The sequence below is a fragment of the Hydra vulgaris genome, chromosome 05, assembly GCF_038396675.1.
Source record: "Hydra vulgaris chromosome 05, alternate assembly HydraT2T_AEP".
Classification (NCBI taxonomy): Eukaryota; Metazoa; Cnidaria; class Hydrozoa; order Anthoathecata; family Hydridae; genus Hydra; species Hydra vulgaris.
Window position 1 is genome coordinate 38,916,228 of NC_088924.1, and position 22,605 is coordinate 38,938,832.

Below are 22,605 nucleotides of genomic sequence, written 5' to 3' on the forward strand. Positions count from 1 at the left end.
AGTATTAACTTGTTTAATGAAATAAAAATGTTTTAGTTAAATCTTATAAGAATTTTATAACAATAAGCACAGAAACAGGTGTATATAAGTAAACAAGTTACAATTATAAAAGCATGTATAACAGTATAAAAGTTACAATTATAAAAGCATGTTTTCTTTTAATTACAAATATAGTTCGTGAAAACATAGTTAAAAAAATCTACCTTAAAGCTTCAAAACCATGATCCATTTTGAAATATGGTATAAAAGCATTTATATCAAGCATCTTCAAGCCAAAAGTTTAACGATGAAATTAAACTGGTGAGATATTTAAGCCATTTGATTTTGTAAACAATTATTTTTCGCAACATTTATGTTATGAATGGGAGAAGTATTTGGAACAGTATCTTTTCAAAACATTTCCGCCATAATTACCAACTTACTAAGAAAATAATAAAGGCGCTCGGCCTATTTGAAAATAGCAATCTAGCCATGGGCTACGAGTGTTGACAACATACGACTTCTCAATAAAAACATACTGCTTTAAAAAAAACAATAATTTAGTCAGCTTATGTCGTAAAATCAAGTTTTTGTGGCATTGCCACAAACCGATCTGCAATGACTGATCTCTTTTTTTATTCTGTTTTTTTTTTTAGTTTTAAGTAATCGCTTTTAAATAAAAACAAAACTTATTTTAATATTTATATTATTTTTACTTTAAAAATATGTTGAAGTATTATATTTTTTATTATATATTATATTATTCGTTGATTATTTTAAGGTGTAGCCTTAGCCACAACGGCTCTACCCTAGATTCGAGCCTGTCATATTATACCAATCCCTAGCAAAGGGATACAATTAATAAATACTTTAATAAGATTTACCTAAGATTAAATGGTCTTTAATATTACTCTTATAATTATAGATATGTTGTAATCATTTATATATAGTAGGTTAAAGTACCTGTAGTTTTACTTTAAATTTTACTTTAAACTTAAGCCAACCACCTGTTGTGTTATATTTTAATTTTTTTATTTCATATTTCTATTCGGACAATGGACCAAATCATTCTTTATCCAATTTGATGGATCTTCAAATTGGATAAAGAATGGATAAAAATTTTACGATCTTCAAATAGGTTGTAAAAGGCTGGAGGACAATCTCTAGTTATAATATAACGAACAAGTTCAGCTATATGCTTTTCTCTTCTTTTGATAGCAGCCATTTACTTCTTAATCCATTAATGTTCCATCAATGTGCAATATTAAAGTTTATTTTAATAAAAAAAATATTAGTACATTTACGTTGGCAAACTTTTATTCATTTTCGACGTAAAAAAAAAAAACACTAAAAGTTAATGTTAAAATAAGATTGACATTTCGAACGTTTATTTTCAACTATCTAAACTTCAACGATATTTCAACGTTAAAAAAAGAGGTTGAAAATTTCAACGTTAATTCAACTTTTATTTTTAACTACATTTTTTAATTAATAAAATTAGTCAAAAGTAAACGTTCAATTAACGTTGAAATTTTCAACGTTTTTTTTTTTTTGACATTGAACTTACGTTAAATTAACGTTTAAATTTAGATCGTTATTTTTTAACGATATATCAACTAACTCGCAACGTTAAAATAACGTTATGTGCTTACTGGGGGAGCTTCTCATTGGAACAAAATAGTTTTGTGGAGCTTCTCTTTGGAACAAAATAGTTTCGTGGAGCTTTTCTTTAGAACAGAATAGTTTCGTGGAGCTTCTCTTTAGAACAGAATAGTTTTAAAATATTCATATTTTTCTCTTGAGTTCTTTTGGGAAAAAGATTTTAGAAATCTCTTTGTCTCTTGATGATATGTTTTATGTTTTTAAACGCTCAATAGTTAGCTGTATATTTTATGAATTTATGTAAATATTGGAATTTTATGAGGTTTGTAATTTACGAGCGGTTTTCGATGACAAAACCTAATTGGTCTTCTTCGTTGTTTTTTTTTGTTTGTTTGTTGTTTATTACTATTTATTTTATATTTTTTATTGTGTAGCAATGTTTTAAGTTAACTATTATATTGTAAAACACTTTACTGAAATGTTAAAAAAAAAGATTTAAAAAAAAAACTCTGTGTTAAAAGAAAATATATTTTTATAGATATAATTAAAGAAATTATTTTAACATTGACAGTTTTGAAAAACATAAATACCTCGTTTTTTTTGAATGAAGAAAAGTAATACATAATAGGTACCATACTTTAAAATATGTCTCCCCTCCCCCTCACTACCACAAATTAAATTGCTGTTATTATTATTATTTTTAGGTCGGGGGGGGAATGGTCTATTTAATAACTCCAAAGTTTAAAGAATCCATTTTCTTCTTAAAAAAAACTTTTCGATTAAAATAAAATAATGATCGAAACTTGCTTATGGTTATGTAAATTTTGGAGTGGTCTAAAACCTAATCCATAATTTTAATCGAAAATTCATACTAAGCCTATACTATTTTATAATATAAGTATAATTTTTATTGCCTAATTAAATTTTTAATTAAACTAAATATAAAAATCTTTAATAAAAATAGGATTAGTTTTATAAAATGTTCAAACACAAAAAACCTAATTAAATTTTTAATTAAATTAAATATAAAAAACTTTAATTAAAATAGATATAAGTTATCAAAATGCAACAACAATAGTTATTGTGTTATATTTTAAATTAAGTATAATATGAAAATTTCGTCAAAAAAGAAATGTGAAAGAACACAAGTTTTCCTGAAAGTTTTAAAAAAAACATTTAACGCTAAAAATGAATTATCATATCAACTGTGGTTAACAGATTCAAATTATTTTCTAATATCATAATAATAATAATGCGTATTTGGAAATCACTTAATCTACCATCAATTCATGTTAATCAGTTTAAACTTTAATTTTTTCAAATACCTGTCAATAAAAAAAAAAAGAATAGGTCCTCAAAACTAAAATTTACCCCACTGAATTGTGTCAAATACCCGTAGCCGACTAAATTCGTAAAAAAAACCGACTATAACTTGAAAATCAAATATAGAGATTTATAATAAGGTGACGAGAGAGTTTATACTTTATAAAGAAGTGACGGGATGGCATCCCGCCCCACCTCGAGCACTGCATATATTTATAGTATGTATGTATAGTTAACAAGTCAAGATATCGTTAAGAAATAAAGAATAAAAATAAATATAAAGAACACGAATACTCAAAGAAGACCATCAGGTCTTGTCACAGAGAAACCGCTATTAAAAAAATTTAATGGTTATTTCTTTTTGTTATAGTATTTACGGCTTGCATCAATCAATATATATATATATGTTTACTAAATACTAAAAATGTATAGTTTTCACCAATTTGCTTTTGTTTTTGATTAAAAAAGCTGGCTTTTTTTTAATGTTAGTTCTATAGGCCTATAAAATTAAATTGTATAATTGCTTAGTCTACAACTTTATCCGCAGATAAAATTGCAGACTAAGCAATAATACATATTTAATAGCATTTAATAGCATAGTATACGCGTATATGGATAAATGTTTCTTTACGCTTAAAGATTGTTAATTTCGTTACAGGATATGAGGTAAATTGCAAATTAGGATTAAAAGTTAGGGAATAAATTTTTTAAGAATTTTGTTTGCCGAATTAATTTTTAATAAGAAAACCATTTTTAGATATAATGAAAAAATTTTGGAACTTTTGTTTTCTCTTTTACACTGCTTTAATAAATGAAGCTTTATCATTCAAACGAGGTAAACATTGTTATAATTTATGCGGTTCGGCTAACGCGTAATGATTACTTTGGTATAATTTAACTATTGTGCGTGTATATATATATATATATATATATATATATATATATATATATATATATATATATATATATATATCCAGCAAACATTTTTGTAGTGAACTTACAGAAGATCTATATTGGTATTTTGAGCGGTCCACTGTAGTTTTTCTTATCGGTTACTTGGTGGACCATTAGAGGTATCCACTATTAGTGGCCAACCAATAACTTTCCAACATGTGATATAGTGGCTAGTCATCAGCTAGCCCACTTTGGTGGATATCACTAATGATCCACCAAGTAACCGATTAGCAAAACTACAGTGGTCCGCTCAAAATGCTTATATAGGTCCACTGAAATTTCTCTATAGAACGTTTGCTGGGTATTAATGTTGGCAGTATACTAACATTTAGTTAATTTAAAACTAATTTGTGAATTTGGAGTTGACCTATAAAGACATTTTGAGCGGTTCATTGGAGTTTTGCTCATCGGGTTTTTAGTGGACCACTACTGCTATTTGCTATAAGTTGCTAGTTATTGGCTAGCCACTTTTGGTGGCTCTCACTAATGGCAAACTAAGTAACCGATGAGCAAAACTACAGTGGATAACTCTAACTGCTTGTATAAATCCACTGAAATTCCGCTATAACTTGCTTGCTGGTATCATTAGCCATTTTTAGCGGTATTATATAGAAGCTTATAATTTGGCTAGTTGTTAGTAGCCCACTTACATTTATGTTAGCAGGGTACTCATTGAGTCGATATTATTATTATTTTGATTGATTAATAAGCCAATTAAAAATAAATATTTTTTTTATGGTTATCAAGGTGGTTCAAGATAACCTAAAGGTGTTATCACGCAGCACCGCGGCAGACCATTTAAGCAGAAAGATTATGCCTTCTTACTTACCAATCTTTTGGCCAAAGCCAGTGTTGTGTGACAAATTTTCCTAACATTTTTTTGTCCCTCGAAAAGTATGAACAAGGACAAACTTTACTCTTGGAAAGTATATTCTAGAATATACATTCCAGAAAAATATATTGTTTCTTCCCCGCTGTATTAAAATATCCCTGATATAAATTTTACTAAAAATTTAGATAAAACATTTGTAATTATTGTTACGCTTTTTTAATTATTAAATTAAAAGAGTTGATGCTTAGCGGATCTGGCGGATGCAAAATTGTCACATGGCCCTCGTACTTTATTAAAAAAAAAAAATCAAGTAAAAACGTTTTTCAGCGGTTAAAATTCAGTTTAAAAATATTTATTAACTTTTAAATTTAGATTATTTGCATTGTCTTCTTGCGTCCATGTTTACCTGATACGGATTGTGGAAAAGGTGTAAAGAATGCAAATAACTATAATAAATACGAAATATATGTTATTTCATAAAAATGATTTGCAATTTATAAAATTATTTTACTAGACATAACAAAAAATGCAAACAATTTGAATAACTAGCTCATAAATAGTCCAAAAATAAAGAGTTACAAGGGGGGTGACAAGGGGTGGGGGAGGGGGGTGGCAGACACGTTCTAAAACTGCACGAAGTTATTTTGTTAACAATCAAACAAGTAACTTGTTAGCTCTGTTTTTTAAAAACCGACTTATATGATTATTTGTTTTTGATGATTGATGCGTTCGGTTCAATTGAAACTTTTTTTAGTTAGGTTAATTTAGTTAGTTTAGCATTTAAACAGATTGTATACTTTATAAATATCAATTAAATAATAAATCTGTATAAATATTATTTATACAGATTTATTATTTAAAATGATCTATTTTATAACATTTAATTGCTCAATCATGTCAATTTATATATATTAAAAATATATAAGGTAAATATTGAGGTGAAAATAATGTCATGGAGGTGCTTTTTGTGGCAGCTGCCAAAAGTAACAGCCGATTACAGCAAAACTCCAATGGTTCGCTCAAAATGTATTGTATATATATTTGTATTTGTATATATATTTCGTCACTAAACAAACACTTTTACAATGTACTTGTAAAAGATATATATATATATATATATATATATATATATATATATATATATATATATATATATATATATATATATATATATATATATATATACATACTCTTTAAATTCTGACTGGAGCAAGCAGAAGACAATACATCTTATCACCTTTCTCATTAGGTAGCGAAATAGTTTACTTTACTTACACGATTTAATTCATAAAATATATAAGTATAAAATTAGTTCTTACATATTTAAGAGTAAAACACACACATACATATTAGTAAATATATAACAAGATAAATAAATACATAACAAAACGAGTTAAAAATACAAAAAAAAGATGAAGACGATGGTCTTATCATCTTGCCCCATTAATTTCAGTTATATTTTACTATCAATATCAGTTAAATATAAGATATTTGTAGCATATAAATATATACTTAAATATATATAAATATAAAAACTTGTATAATTAAAATAGTCAAGTAAATGTATCTTTATAAATATAAATACAATTAAATGCATTTATATAAATATAACCAAAAACATTTCCTTTTTTTATTGTGTAAATGAAAAAAATTTCGAAACGTGGAAAAGTTTTAAAAAATAAGAGATTGTTTCAGTAATGTTGAGGTCAAGTAACTGTAGTTTAACAATGCATTTAAAATGTTGAAACGAGTTTATCGCTTTGATCTCATTAATGAGAAATGAGTTTCACAATTGTGGTCCTCTTCTAAATATTTAGAATTTGGAATTTTAAAATTGTCTCAAAGTTATTTTCGGAATATAGTAGTTCTGCTAAGAATGTTTTGTTTCGTATTTATGATTAATAAGTTGGAAGTAATTATGGAATATTTTTGGGACCAAATTATTATTTAATTTAAACATAAAGTGAAGGATGTTATGGATGTTTTGTTCATAAATATTAAGAACTCTCAGTTCTTTCATTATTTGTTTAGTACTAGCATATCCATTTGTGAATACGCGGCATTCTTGCTTTTGTTTTTTATGAATTAGGGCTAGTTTTGATTGGTAAGTACTTGTTCAAGCAACATTGCAGTAGCTAATGTAGCTATGAACAACTGCAAAGTATAAACTTTTTAAACATACTTAAAATATACTTAGTTTTTTGCATAATCCCAATGCTTTTAGGTATTTTATTTTTAACAACTTGATATGTTTTTTTCAGCTAGTATTCATCTAGTTCTTTTCAGCTAGTAGTTCATCTAGTGTTCTTTTCAGCTAGTAGTTCATCTAGTATTACTATTAGAAACTTCACAGAAAATTCCCTTTTTAATTTTGTTTTGTTAACTAAAATATCTGAAAGTTTTACTAATAATGTGTCTGACTTTGATGGTTTTGCGAAAAGAATGTATTTGCTTTTTTCAATGTTCAAGGAAAGTTTGTTGGCCTTCAACCAATCGCTTCGTTCTTCAAGCTTCTGATTTACTGTGTTAAAAATAGTTTTAATATTTGAGTGGGTGTAGAAAGCTTGGGTGTCATCTGCAAAAAGAATAAAATTTAGTATACGAGAAGATAAAAGTATGTCGTTAATATAGATAAGAAAAAGCAAAGGACCTAGAATAGATCCCTGGGGAACGCCACAAGTAATGGCTTCAATATAAGTGTAAGTTTTATTGTAATGTAAAGCTTGTTTCTGATTGCTTAGATAGCAACTAAACCATTTTATATATTTTTTTTTATATACCATAATTACTAAGTTTTTGTAGAAGGATCTCGTGATCCACTGTATCGAAAGCCTTTGACAAATCGATAAATACTCCAAGTGTATATTGATTTTTGTCAAACACATTCAAAATTTCGTTAACTAACTTTATTACAGTATTTTCAGTTGAATGGTATTTTTTAAATCCGTATTAAAAAGGACATTGTTATTTTGGAGGTATGTAAAAAGCCTAATGTACATTATGCGCTCTAGTACTATCGAGAAGCATAAAAGTATGGAGACAGGCCTATAGTTTGACAAAGTAGAGTTATCTCTGCTTTTAAATATCGTAACTACGCGTGCTAATTTTAAGAGTTCAGGAAAAACTCCAATCTTTAATGAGAGATTAAAAATATACAGTAGGGAATATTCAATAACATCATAAACTTCTTTAACCACCTGAGAGCTTATGTCATTAAGGCCCGGACTTTGTTTTGATTGTATTGTTTTAAATGCATTTCGAAGCTCATTAGAGGATAAGTCAAACCCGTCCATTACAAAGTCCACTTCTTTTAAATATGACTTAATTATTTTTTTACTTTGAGTTATTTTATTAGCTAGTGTCTTTTCGATGTTAAAGCTTTCAGCAATCTTTTTTTGATCATTAATAACAATGCTTTTGTTATCGGTATTTAAATAGTTAGATTTAACAAATGTTGTTTCACAGTTTTTTTAAAAGCTTTAACTCTTGTTATAGATTTCATGTCATTATTAAGGATTGAGTTCCACAGACGTGGACCCCGACAAGTAATTGAGATTTTAAAAGTGCTGTTGACGGAGTGTAAAAATTGTTAATAGAATGTCTTGTTAAGTATCTGTAATTAATTAAGAAGACATGTGGCTGAAAATACGACGAAAGCTTATTATTGTTAAGTTTAAACATAAACAATAAATTTTGATAAATATTTAGTTCGTATACATATAAAACAGTAATTTCTTTTAATAAAGGCTTGGCGTATGCATATCTGTTTGCATTTAAAATTAACCGAGTCGCTTGCTTTTGTTTGCTATAAATTTTTTTTAATTAAAATAACTGATTACTTGTCCAAGCTATATTACAAAGCTAATAAAGCTATGGAAAAATGAAAAATATTTAAACTAACTTTATTACTGCATGTTCAATTCTCTTTTTAGGCACATATTATTCGAAAGGTTTTAAACATAATCACAAAAATTTAAGAGATTTCATTTTCTATTAATTTAATATGATTTAAATGTTCGTCAAATAATGCCTAAAATTTTTATTGAATGGACTTTTTTTATTTTATTATTGTTTATAAATAAAACTGGAAATTTAAGGAGTAAGATATCAGATTCTGAGGGTTTTGTGAACAAAATGTGTTTCGTTTTATCATTATTTAAGGAAAGTTTATTAGCTTCAAATCATTCGTTGAGATTTACTAGTTCAGTGTTAACAGTAGAAAAAATGAACATTAAATTGTTACCAGAAAAGAAAATATTAGTACCATCCGCGAAGAGAATAAAATTTAGGAATTTCGAGAATAAATGGGTATTATTTATATGTATGAGAAATAGGAGAAGACCAAATATTGAGGGGGACACCATAAGTAATAGTTTCTATAGTTTTTAACTGTGTACTGGTAAGGTCATACGTTACATATTGTTTACGATTCAAAGGATAAGACTGAAGTCGAATTCAAAATTCCGTAGTTTCGTAAATTATAGAGAAGGATTTCATGATACACAATTTCAAATGCCTTCGATAGATCTACAAAATCTCCCAGTGTATAATTGTTGTCATCAAATCCTTTTAAAACACTGTCAGTCAAGTCAACTATTGCACGCTCAGTGCAATGATTTTTTCTAAATCCAAGTCGTTTATGATATTAAATATTATTTTTTTTAAGGTAATTGTATAATTTACAACTACCTTGTATATTATACAATTGTATAATATACAATTACCTTGAAAAATTTTTACTACATCTACATTTTAACATACAAGATAAAGTCTTTATTAAAAAATAGTTTGCTTTTTTAAATCAAATATTAAAAAACACACTTTTTTTTAAAAATGGCTGTCAATTTTCTGAAAATTAATCAAAAAGTTACATTGAAACATTAAACATAAATCCATACTTATCTTTTACTTCATTTGTAAAAAAATTTAACAATTTGTCCTTAGTGTGTTAAGTTATTTAGTTAGTTTATATACATTTATTTTATATATATATATATATATATATATATATATATATATATATATATATATATATATATATATATATATATATATATATATATATATATATTATATATATATATATATATATATATATTAGGGTACGTCACTTAAATCAAAAACGAGCAAAGAAACTTCTAGCATCAATATAGTGCCAAAATATATATAATAAACACAAATAAAAAACAAATTTAAAAAAGTCATATCTCAGTGAGTTTAGTTCAATTTTAATGTTCTTTGTGTCTAACAACTAATAAATAAATGGTAACATGATTGGCGTTGAAAGATTGAGAGCATATCAGGGCTGATGATGCCAGAGGATCAGGGGTCACATGTCCCCCCTCCCTCACTCTTTCTATAAAGAACTTGTTTTTTTTTCTTTAATAAAGGTTTTGAAGTTTTTAGATATGGAGGACCTTTTTATGTGCACATAATGCACATAAAAAGGTCCTCCTTATCTAAAAACTTTTTATGTGCTCATAATGCACACTTTTATACTAATGAACTCTTCTGTATGTACTCTGGAAAGAATACAATACATCACATTCTGAAATACTTTTGTATTTAAGCATATGTTATCATTTATTCATTCTAGCAATCAATAAAACTGGAAATAAATTACTTTCGTACGGTGCATTCATGTACCTCTTACATGAATACGCAGTGCAAAAGTGCTTTACTTACGGTTTGGTTGATTTTCCAGTTTTGCTAATTGCTAGTATTTATTTAATATTAACAGGAAGAATGAGTGCTCCTAAAATTACAAGATTCAATTCTGATAAAAAAAAGAATCAAAGTTTTCACTGTATTTGGGTGGAAGTAATGATCTTAATCCTTCAGAAGTGCCTACTATTAGAGATATCTTTAGGGTTGTTTCAAGAATGTTTGCTCATTAAAAAAGAGATTGACAAGTATGTAAAAAAAGTCACATTAAAAGATTGCAGAAATATTGTTTATACTTACTTGTATTCACTAGGCCAAACCTTTGATTATTTTTTTTATTTTTAAGGAGTATTTTTGTAAGAGAACTTAGTGTACTTCTTGGCTCTTCAACAGTGGCCAAGATTGACTGCTCTTTTTAAGTTTCCTCTGATAATAAACAAGATAACTTTGGTACAGAAAATAAAATTAGCCTAGAATAAGTTTGGTGATATTTCTATTGGAAAAGAAGCCTAAAAAATTAGTTGTCTAGTTTTTGCACAAATTCAGTGTACCTGTCCGAGGGAAAAAAAAATCCAAAAAGTGAACTTATTTGGTTAAAAGCTGAAAGAGAAAAAACTGGGTCACGATCAAAATATCAAATGACTTGTAAAGATACTATAGAAACAGCTAGACAGGTTTCTTTAGAAAAAAAGAAGCTGAAAGGAGAGTCAAGTCTAGAAAAAAATTAGAAAAAAAGAAGAGGGAGAAACTTCAAGAAATAAAGATCTTGTTAAGTCTTTCATAAGTGATGATAATTCAAATAGAATAGAAATGGAAGATGAACCAGCTTCCACTGATAACTGGAAACTAAATTTAATGATATTCTTCTTTGATATTTGATATTTCACTATCTGCAACATTTGCAGTAGTTTCAGCTTTTCTTCAAGACCTTATTCTGGGTAACTTTTTAACACCTGAAATGTCCTATTTGGCTGTAGATCCTAAAAAAGTTGTTAGAGCTAGGCAAACAGGAATGACTAAAGCAAAGACATCTGAAGAAATGAAGATTCAAGTACAACCTACCAAAGGCATATTTGCTGATGGCAGAAAAGATTTTATCAGAGTTTTAAAGCACAACCCTGTAACAAAACGATTTCATCAAAGGGTTGTGAAAGAAGAACACATTAGTGTTACTTCTGAACCTGACAGTCACTATATTACACATTTTACACCCATGAAGGCAATACCATCCAATAAGCCTGCTAAACAAGCAGCGATTGGACTATTTAATTGGATGGTTCCTTGGGGAGTACATAAATGAGTGACCATGGCTTTACTGATGATGTGCTAAGAAGATTTCACTTAATTTTAAAATGGGTAGTTCAATTGTATTTACACATGTGGTATAAAATCAAAGCAAAACGCAGTATTGTTAAGGTCCCGGAACATATAGTAACACTGTTAAGACTGCAGAGAAAACAGGAGGATGAGATAAAAGAAATTGTTACTCCGTACATAAAAAATGGAGCTTATTTTGCTCATTTTGAATCTTTGATTCATTCCCAAGCAATAGATATATATTGCATAGCAAGATAAGGAATCTGGGAGCTTTATCCATACGAGAACTGATCCACTGGGACAAAGAAGATAAATCAGAACCTGTGTTTACTATTACTTGAAACTTCTGCAAAAAAAAAAAAAGTCTGGGGACAGCCCCAGACGGGTTCTCTGCTGTCGTTGGCCCTAGTTTAATCTTGGTTTTTTGACGCCAATCATTTTCCCAATTTTTTCATGTCGTATACACAAATAGCATTAAAATTGGACTGAAATTCACTGAGATATAAATTTTTTTAATTTTAAAATTTTACATTTTTTGATGACAAAAAACCAGTTCACTGGTAGGTAAAAAAGAATTTTTTAGATTTTGTTTTTTTGAATTTTTATTTATAATATATATTGGCACTATAATATTGATGCTAGAAGTTTCTTTGTTCATTCTTGTTTTAAGTGACGTACCCTAATATATATATATACATATATATATATATATATATATATATATATATATATATATATATATATATATATATATATATATATATATATATATATATATATATATATATATATATTTATATATATATATATATATATATACATATATATATATATATATATACATATATATATATATATATATATATATATATATATATATATATATATATATATATATATATATATATTATATAATATATATATATATATATATATATATATATATATATATATATATATATAAACCATTATATATATATATATATATATATATATATATATATATATATATATATATATATATATATATATGTATATATATATATATGTTATATAATAATATTTAGTTAGAGATTTTAAAGGTAGTTCAATATTTTAGGTTTAAAGAATTTTTGAAAATAAAAAATGTTAATTTTTACAAGAAAAAATGCAATATCTCAAGATATATATATAATCTTTCAAAATCTCTAGCTAAAAAGAAAGATAATAATGCAAGTACCAGTTTCAAATATAAAACTATGTGTATAGAAGAGGTAACATAGTGGTTTATTGAACATCTTTTTGTAGACTTATTTATCATGGTTTAAATAATACAAACATTTGTAAAAATACAAACATGTGTAAAAATATTCTGCAATAAACAAAAATATAACTTATATTTTAAGATATTAACACATTAAAACATTCACTTCTTGACCAATTAAGCCATGAACCTGGGTTACTTAACTGCATATTTTAGTGTAGACTGAACCAAAAGTAAAAATATTCCAGTCTACACGGCACTTAATTTTGATATTCGCGCGAACAATTCGCGTTGGAAGATTTTTGGCAAAAAATTAATGTCGTGCTATATGTAAGTATAAACTTCCAAAAAAAAATTAAAAAAAAACAAACTTTTATCAATGCGGATTGCACTTTTTGGGTACATAAAATTGTTGATTTAAGTATAAACGCAAGGGTGGTTCATACTTTTTAAATTATCGAAATCTAAAACTGTATAAAGTTTTTTCTTCATGTTTTACCATAGATGATGAAACATGAATAATTTTTTTTTTTTAAAAAAATAAATTTTTGCGGGGCAAAGGGCGATGTAAAATTGAAAATAAAAAAAGCAGGTATTATAGAATAAATGATAAATTCTTTAAATAATTAAAACTTTTATTAAAATTTTTACATTGGAACTTTTCAGACTTTATTTGTATGAATGACGTCTTTAAAGTTCAGATAAAATGACTATGATTGAAAGTATACCAAAAGTTGTAAAAAAGTAAAAATTGAAAGTATACCAAAACTGTCAATTAATAAAAATGAAATAAATCGAGTAAATCATACAAGGTTTTTGGGAGTAATTTTTGATGAGAACTTATCATGGAAAAAACATATTAGTCTTATTGAAGCAAAAATATCTTCTACTATAAGTGTTTTATATAAATCTAGGACCCTTCTTGATTATAAATCACGCAAAACACTTTATTTTGATATTATTAGAATAGTATTATTAGAAAACCCTTCATTTGTAATGAAATACATAAATGTCTTAAATATATCATACTTAATTTGCTTCAAAAATTTATATTTATGTATAAATATAAGAATAACTTGCTGCCAAAAGTATTTTCTGATACTTTTACGTCGGCTTTTTCACAAAAATACAATCTTCGGTCAAATACCAACCATAACTATCACTTGAGCAGAGTAAAATCGTTAGTGTCTAAATTCTCAATTGAAAAATAACAATACACAAAATTTGAAAAATTTCTCTTTTAAACGACAAATAAAATTGCATCTCCTTAATTTTTGACATATATATTCGTATGCTTATATATGTGTGTGTGTTGATGCATACATGCATACATACTCATATACACATATGTGTATATGTGTATATGAGTATGTATGCATATATGAGTTTTTATTCTTCACGTAGTAATTTTCAGAAAAATATTTATTGTAAATTTACTAAAACTATGTGGGCTTTAAATGTTATTGTAAAGAGGCTCTATAAAAAGATTGTGGTGACACCAGTCATCCGTATCTTCTTTTAGCCCCTGTCTGATTTATATGTATATTCTTTGTGTAAAGTAAAAGTTTCATTGTAATTTTATTATTTTATTTTTATATGAACAGCGAAATATATTTAAAAAAAAATACTTGCTAATAATGATGCTTTAATTTTACTTTGGGGTTGAAGTGTAGCTTATTTCAAACTATTACGACTTTATAATTATGTCTTTATAAGTTTATCGTGGTTTACAACTATATAAAAAGAGTTCAATTTTTTATTTGCAATCATGTAAAATTAAATCCTTATAAAGATAATAAATTAACTACGACTGCTTTAAAAAATACAAGACTATATGGAAACAAAGTAATCAACTTATTTAGGCGGAAGTAAGAATCTTCCGTCAGAAGTGCCAACTTTAAGAAATATTTTGAGAAAAGGTCTGCTTATCCAAGAAGCATTACTCCGAGAAGAAGATGTTAGGAGGTAATAATCAAGAAACTCAAAATTTAATATGAAATAAAATATAGATTTAAACAGCTTTTCACTTTTTTTCATTGGTAAACATGGTTTTTGCATGATATTAAATATTTTTGTTTTTAGACGGAATATTTCAATGAGAGATCTCTCTCGGATACTAGCTGATATTGTTCTTCAGCAGCGGATCTAACCCCTTTTTGTAAACCTTCAAATTGAGGAGGGTTTAAACTTTATATGATTATAATTTTTGAACGCTGAAAGATAATACTATAAAACTTAAAATTTATCGATGAATATAAGTCTAATTGAGAACAGTACAAAAAAATTTAAAGATTTAACATTACATGTCACATTGTGAACAAAATCTTTTAGATGTGATCTCAGTTTTAGATCCTAATATAGCAAAATTCAAAGGTTAATTTTAAGTATTTCTGTTTCTCGACAGACAACTGAAAGAAGAATATCTGAGATTAGTATCAAAGTTGAACAGCATTTGTTAAATTACTTAAAATATTGTGAAGCATTCAGTTTAGCATTGAATGAAACAACAGATATTCAATATAAACCTCAAATGGCAGTATTTGTTAGATATGTAACACCAGATGTACTTGTAAAAGAAGAGTTGCTAGATTTAGTTGAACTAAAAGACAAAACTCGTGGAATTGATCTAAAGGAAGCCCTAGACACTGTTCTGGTGAAAGTCAATGCTCCTAATAAAAGCTTGTTAGTGTTGCTACAAATGGTGCAAGAGCAAAGGTTAAAAAACATTTTGGCCTTAATGGTTTACTAAAAAGTGAGCCTGCGTATTCAGAGTTTATCCTAGTTCATTGAGTGATTTATCAAGAACATTTAGCAGCAAAAAAATTTTTAATTTTCTAATTGTTTTTAAGTTAGTGCTGGAGATTGTAAATTATATTCGATCTAATGCAAAAAATCACAGGCAGTTTAAAAATTTCATTAGTGAATTGGATCTTGCTGACAAACCAAGTGACTTGTCGTTTTACTGTGCTGTAAGGTGGCTATCAAGAAGTGACGTTCTTTATAGGTTTCTAGAACTATTAGAACCAATTAAATTTTTTTCTTGAAAAACAAAAGACATTTGAAATCTTTGACGATGTGAATTTTCTGTATGATCTTTTATTTTTAACTGATGTAATACAACATTTACAAAATCTGAATTTGTCACTTCAGGGAAAAGAAAATATATATCTGATCAAAAGATGAAAAAGAAAAAAGTATAACTGATCTTCCTCAGACTCTGTTTTCAAAGTAAAAATTATTTCAGAAAAATCTTAACTTAAAAACTTTTAATCATTTTCCTCAAATGAAGAAGATGATTCATAATCCTAATCCTACAATTTAGTATTATGATCATAAGATTGAATCATACCGAAAAAAACTAAAGAATTTATTAAAAGACTTTCAAAATAGGTTTAAAGATTTGTATGCTCTTAAATCATCATTAGCATTTTTAGTAAATTTTTTTTAATTGATATTATTAATGATTGTTATCAAATTCTCGGAAACATACCTAAAGAAACATCTCAATTTGAAATGGAATTATTAGATCTCCAAGAAGATCAAATCTTCAAATGCTGCATAAAACACTAACTTTATTGGATTTTCGGAAAATAGCTCCTGAATATAAGTATCCTCAACTGAAAAGGATTAGTATAACACTCATTTCAATTTTGGTTCAACATATATACGTGAATCTTTATTTTCTACTATGAAATTTGTTTAATCAAAGTATCGTGACAATCTAATTAGTTAATATTTGTTAGAGTTGCTTAGAATATCAACTATAACCTTGAAACCAGATTTTTCATAACTTACAAATAGTGTTCAAAATCTGCCTAATAAATGTATAGTAAAATTATGCAAGTTATTGTGCAAGTTACTGTGCAAATTATTGTGCAAGTTATTGTGCAAGAAGAATTTTCTAATGGTCTTTTACAAAATAATTGATGTGATAAAAAGAATTCTTTCTGTTATGTCTAATTTTTTGCTGAATGATGAAAAGTTATTTTTTAATTGTAAAAATAAAATTAATTTGAACTTTGTTTTATTATGTAGAGATTTATTTGGTATTTTGCAGTTTTCAGTAACTTATGCTATTAAGTGGTTATAAGCAAGTTCAGTTCCAATAAAAAGCAAGTTTAATTCAAATACATTAAAATAACTCTTTTTTTTAAAGAAACCTTTTAATCTTTAGAGTTTTATATCTTGCTCCCAATTATTTTTATTAGAAAATTTATGGTTGTTGTAATTGTGTTAATTTTAAAAAAACATTATGATCTGGAGATGCTTTCTCAATTTTTTCTACATAAGGTTTTCTAGTCTGAAAATCAAGTTTGTTTCTTGCATTCCACCCTATAGGTTGGTTTTTCTTTTAAATTTTTTCCTAAAGCTTTTGTTTTTTCTTTGACAATTTTAAAAGTCCTTTGTCTTCCAGATGTAAGGGGTCGTCTATAAATTACCGTACATTTTAGGAAGGGGTTGCGGGGAGGGGTTGGCGATTTCGTGACAACCTTTTGTTTTTAATTATTTTTAAATCTAGAAAAGGTTTTCTGTTATTTAAGAGTATCTGACTAAACCACAACCTTCAGTTGATGTATCTACATGTTGATTGGAAAACCAACTGCGCCTAAATCTCACTTAGTTTATGTGTACATTGTGTTGACGGAGTAGTTACAGCCTGTTACAGGTGCAACGTGTTGCGTCTACGGCTTTAACATGTCTATGTGCAGTGCACGTTCTGCGCTTTGACTTTATTTAGTTGGTGCACAAAAAGTCTGTAGCAACAAAAAAAAAATTTTGTGCACAAACTAAAAAAAAATAAAACAAGCGTTACGAGGGAGGGGGAGGGGTCAAAAAATGAAAAAAATTGCGTGACGTTTTTATGGACAATCCCTAATGCTTATTTTTAGACTTTATGGTTATTTTAATTTTGGGGAAATCTTTTTTATATATTGTTTAGTAAATACGCGGATAAAAAAATTGTATGCTTTACATGCGTCATTACAATCGTTCAATAGTTCCCAATTGATTTCCAGCAAAATTTTTAGAAAATGCGAAATTCAGTCATCGTTAATGTGCCTTAATAATACTGTTATGGGTTTTTTGATTATACAGCTATTTGTTGTTAAAAAAAAGTAGGGAAATGGTCACTAATATCTTTTTTTATGATACCAGTTTTTATTTTCGGATTCCTGATTTATAAGTAATAATATTATCTATGACAGATGATGTTTTTTGAGTACCACGCCTTGATTTGTTGATCGCGAAAAAGCACTAAACTGCAAAGGAATATTTATTAGGGATGCACCGAACGTTCGGCAAAACCGAACGTTCGCCTGTTTTGCCGAAAGTTCGGCAATAGTTCGGCCGAACAAGCAAAAAATAAAAAATATCGTTCCTGGACAATTTTATTTCTATATCAAGGCTGGATGCAATAAGCTTAGCTTCTTTCAACATTGCTTTCCAACTGTCACGAATAGCTAATATTTTTCCAACTATCACGAATATTTGTGAAAGCAAGCTTTCTATATTTGAAACCTCTATCTCTAAAGTCGCGTTACTGGCTTGAATGACATTGTTGACGGTGTTAAAATTTTTAACCAATTAATAAGCGCAATAAACTTGCTAAATGTTTATTAGTCTGAAAATTAAGACAAAAATTTTTTAACGTTTTTTTTACACGATTACAATATATTTTTGATTTTTTTTTTAAAACTACTTTCTGATTCAATCCAACTGATTAAAATTTGTTCAAAGACCCTATATTTTAGTTTAATGAACTTAAAGGTATGGTCTTTTTAGGACTATAATAAGATTGGAACATGTCGCAATGATTTTAAACTCCAGTCCATATGGTTCAACGTCAAAATCCTTATTTTATTATATATTTCATGAAGAATGATATATATTCTTTGTAAACATATTCAACCTAAAATTAAACAAAATTATACTTAAGACAGATGCGGATTCTGCATTTTTTGGTGTTTGAGAAAGAAAACTTCCAGGCATAAGGTAAACTCCAAATATTTATATATTTATGTCAAATTAAATGTTTTGCAAAATATTGGGATGATTGGAGCCTGGGAACAGAAAAACCCCAAAATAAATTCCCCCTCTTCTCTAAACGTGAGAGCAACGAGTTAACAAATTATTTTTCTAGGTTTTTTGTTCCCAGGCTCCAATCATTCCAATATTTTCACAAAACTTCCTTATTTTGACACAAGTATAAACATATAAATGTTTCGAGTTTACTCTATGTTTGAAAGTTAGTATCTAAAACACCAAAAAAAGCTGGATCTGCCACTGATTATTTCTTCTGCAAAGTGATTATTTAAAAAAGCGTATAAATCTCAAAAAGGAACGCTTTTTATTTTGTTTTCAAAGGAATAGATCTCATGCACACCCAATTTATTAATATCTTTTGAAACATCTTAAGTACCTTTTAGGTCAACTTAAAACCTCTAAATCGAAGCAGTGATAAATAATTATAAGTTATATTTATGCAATGTAAACATTTATTCTAAAAATATTTATTTACTTTATAGTTTCAAACAAATGTAAAAGTGGAAGTTATTACGCTGATCCGCAAAATTGTAACAAGTTTTTTATCTGTACCAACGGTAGAAAGTTGAAATTTTCTTGTCCATCGATGTTAGTTTGGGATAGTAATTTTCTTACATGTTTGTGGAGCTCAAGCACATGTAAACTGGTAACGCCGTCAGCTCAACCGCCTAATCAATTACCAGCTGAAAACTTAACATTATCATCTACTAAAGCGAAACATAATGAGAACAAAAAGAAACATAATTTAGTAAATGAATTTAGTTCCTTTCTCTTAGTCGATAATAAACTATCAACTTTTGCAACAAAATCAAAACTTATTAATACACCGGTTTTGAGCAAAACTCAACTGGTTGCACTTGCAACTAAACCTTTGCAAATAACCGAGCAATTAGTCAATAAAACATTTTCAAAGCTTGCTAAAGAATCCGAACTATATTTTCCATATGTTACATTAGTTTCAAGCGGAGCTGAAATACTAACTCTAACTGAATCTCCGAAAGAAACTATTCAAATACCATTAATAACATCAATACCGTCATCTTATGAAATAAAATTACAACCCTACTCTGTTAATAATGTTTTTGAAACTGAAAGTTTAGATTTATCAACTGAATATTTAAAAGAAACTCAACTTGCGCAATTTTCAACTTCTGTAGCAAATCTAATAACAGCAACTGATGGAGTAACTAATGCAACTGCTCCAGAAACAAAGTTTTTTTTTTCAGTCACAGAGTTTAAACTATTTTCAACCCATATTTTAAGCATGATTGAACATTTTTCGCATGTAACTAAGTTCTTACAAGAAACTACTCAAATAAAAACACATATGACTTTTGCTGCAAAACCAGAAACAGTTTTTAAGCAACTTTCAACAGAACCTCTAATAGAAACTACTCAAGTAGCAACGGAATCTCCAAAAGCATATGTTCAATTTAATACAAAACTTCTAAAAGAAACTGCTCCAGTTATAACAAAGTATCTACCACAAACAACCCTAACGAAGCTTCTAAAAAAAGTTGTACTTGTTTCAACAAAAATTTTACCCGCAACAACTCCATTTGAAACAGAATCTCTGAAAAAAATTATTGTTGTCTCAACAGAAACTTTAAATGCAACAACTCCAGTTGCAACAAAATCTCTAAAAGAAACTGCTGTTTCAACAAAAATTTTAACAGCAACAACTCCATTTGAAATGGAATCTTTAAAAGAAACTGTTACTGTTTCAACAAAAACTTTAAAAGCAACAACTCCTGTTGCCACAGAATCTCTAAAAAAAGCTGTTCTTGTTTCAACAGAAACTTTTAAAGCAACAACTCCTGTTGCCACAGAATCTCTAAAAAAAGCTGTTTTTGTTTCAACAGAAACTTTTAAAGCAACAACTCCTGTTGCCACAGAATCTCTAAAAAAAGCTGTTCTTGTTTCAACAGAAACTTTTAAAGCAACAACTCCTGTTGCCACAGAATCTCTAAAAAAAGCTGTTCTTGTTTCAACAGAAACTTTTAAAGCAACAACTCCTGTTGCCACAGAATCTCTAAAAAAAGCTGTTCTTGTTTCAACAGAAACTTTTAAAGCAACAACTCCTGTTGCCACAGAATCTCTAAAAAAAGCTGTTCTTGTTTCAACAGAAACTTTTAAAGCAACAACTCCTGTTGCCACAGAATCTCTAAAAAAAGCTGTTCTTGTTTCAACAGAAACTTTTAAAGCAACAACTCCTGTTGCCACAGAATCTCTAAAAAAAGCTGTTCTTGTTTCAACAGAAACTTTTAAAGCAACAACTCCTGTTGCCACAGAATCTCTAAAAAAAGCTGTTCTTGTTTCAACAGAAACTTTTAAAGCAACAACTCCTGTTGCCACAGAATCTCTAAAAAAAGCTGTTTTTGTTTCAACAGAAACTTTTAAAGCAACAACTCCTGTTGCCACAGAATCTCTAAAAAAAGCTGTTCTTGTTTCAACAGAAACTTTTAAAGCAACAACTCCTGTTGCCACAGAAACTTTAAAAGCAACACCCATTGAAAGAGAGTCTCTAAAAGAAACTTTTCTTGTTTCAGCAAAAATATTATCAGCAACAACTTCATTTGCAACCGAATCTTTAATGGAAATTTTTATTTTTTTAACAGAAATTCTAACAGCAATAACTCCTGTTACAACAGAATCTCTAAAAAAAACTGCTTTTGTTTCAACAGAAACTTTAAAAGCAATAACTCCTGTTACAAAAAAATCTCTAAAAAAAACTGCTCTTGTTTTAACAGAAATTCTAACTACAAAACATTTAGAAGCCAGTGAAATGTTGCAAGTAACCAATCAACTAAAAATAAAAATGTTTTCAGCCGTTACAAATTATGTTGCACCTTCTGTCACAACTTACGTTTCAAAAATGAAAACAATTGCAAAAATGTCTGAACACATAGAACTTACAACTAAATTACAGCTAGTCAACAAAGTTATATCAGTAGATGCAACACAATCAGAAATACTTTCTACTGGAATTTTGAAAAAAACTGATCGACTCCAACAAACAACAGTATTGCTACATTCAGACGTTCAACATAAAACTGAAACATATATTACAAAATCAGAAACTATTTACTCTACAAAAAATGTTGAAAGAATCTAAATTGTACTAAAGTTATTTTTAAAGTCTTGTTATTTATTTTAGATTAAGAGATTGTAAGAAAATATTATTTTTTGTATATTAACGTTTAATTACTAAAATAATATTTGCTTTTATAAAAAAAAATTATCAAATCATTTTTTGTTGCAATTTAAAAAAAATAGACTTCGCAACTTGCGCGTTGATGCAAGCAATTTTTCAGCTAACAAAAACCTGTAATCGCAGTTGCAATCGCAGATGCAGGTCCAAATGTTATTATAAACAAATCAATGCAACTGCAAAAACTGAGTAGATAATTTAAACAATAAATTTGCAAATCAATTTAATCTTATTAACATCAAAGTATATGAGCATTATTACCTATTTCTAATAAATTGAAAAATAATTTTTTTATTTACTTAAGTTTTTGAACCATAATTAATATTATTTTACAATACCTTAATTTACTAAAGTTTTACAATTCTATAAATTATTAAAATTTTACAATCCGTTAATTGACTTCAGTTTTACAATCCGTTAATTGACTTCAGTTTTACA

The 22,605-nt window shown here is 27.5% G+C and overlaps 1 protein-coding gene across 3 annotated transcripts; it reads left to right on the forward strand.

Annotated features, from left to right (window-relative positions):
- The first annotated feature begins 1,810 nt into the window (after positions 1-1,810).
- On the forward strand, positions 1,811-22,169 carry LOC136080843 (mucin-3A-like). 3 transcript variants are annotated; one of them, XM_065798130.1, is made up of 3 exons: positions 3,481-3,570; positions 3,662-3,739; positions 19,439-22,169. In XM_065798130.1, exons 2-3 carry the CDS (start codon positions 3,667-3,669, stop codon positions 22,069-22,071), a joined length of 2,706 nt encoding a protein of 901 aa, XP_065654202.1. In that variant the 5' UTR covers positions 3,481-3,570; positions 3,662-3,666; the 3' UTR covers positions 22,072-22,169. The 3 variants fall into 3 exon arrangements, with proteins under 3 accessions (XP_065654203.1, XP_065654202.1, XP_065654204.1); XM_065798131.1 differs by lacking the exons at positions 3,481-3,570; positions 3,662-3,739 and adding an exon at positions 1,811-1,903; XM_065798132.1 differs by lacking the exons at positions 3,481-3,570; positions 3,662-3,739 and adding an exon at positions 7,087-7,389.
- The last annotated feature ends 436 nt before the right edge of the window (positions 22,170-22,605 follow it).

Coding starts and splice junctions, on each gene's coding strand:
- LOC136080843 (XM_065798130.1), top strand. CDS start 3,667: ATGAAAAAATTTTGGAACTTTTGTTTTCTCTTTTACACTGCTTTAATA. Junction 3,740..19,438: donor AGCTTTATCATTCAAACGAG/GTAAACATTGTT, acceptor TTTACTTTATAG/TTTCAAACAAATGTAAAAGT.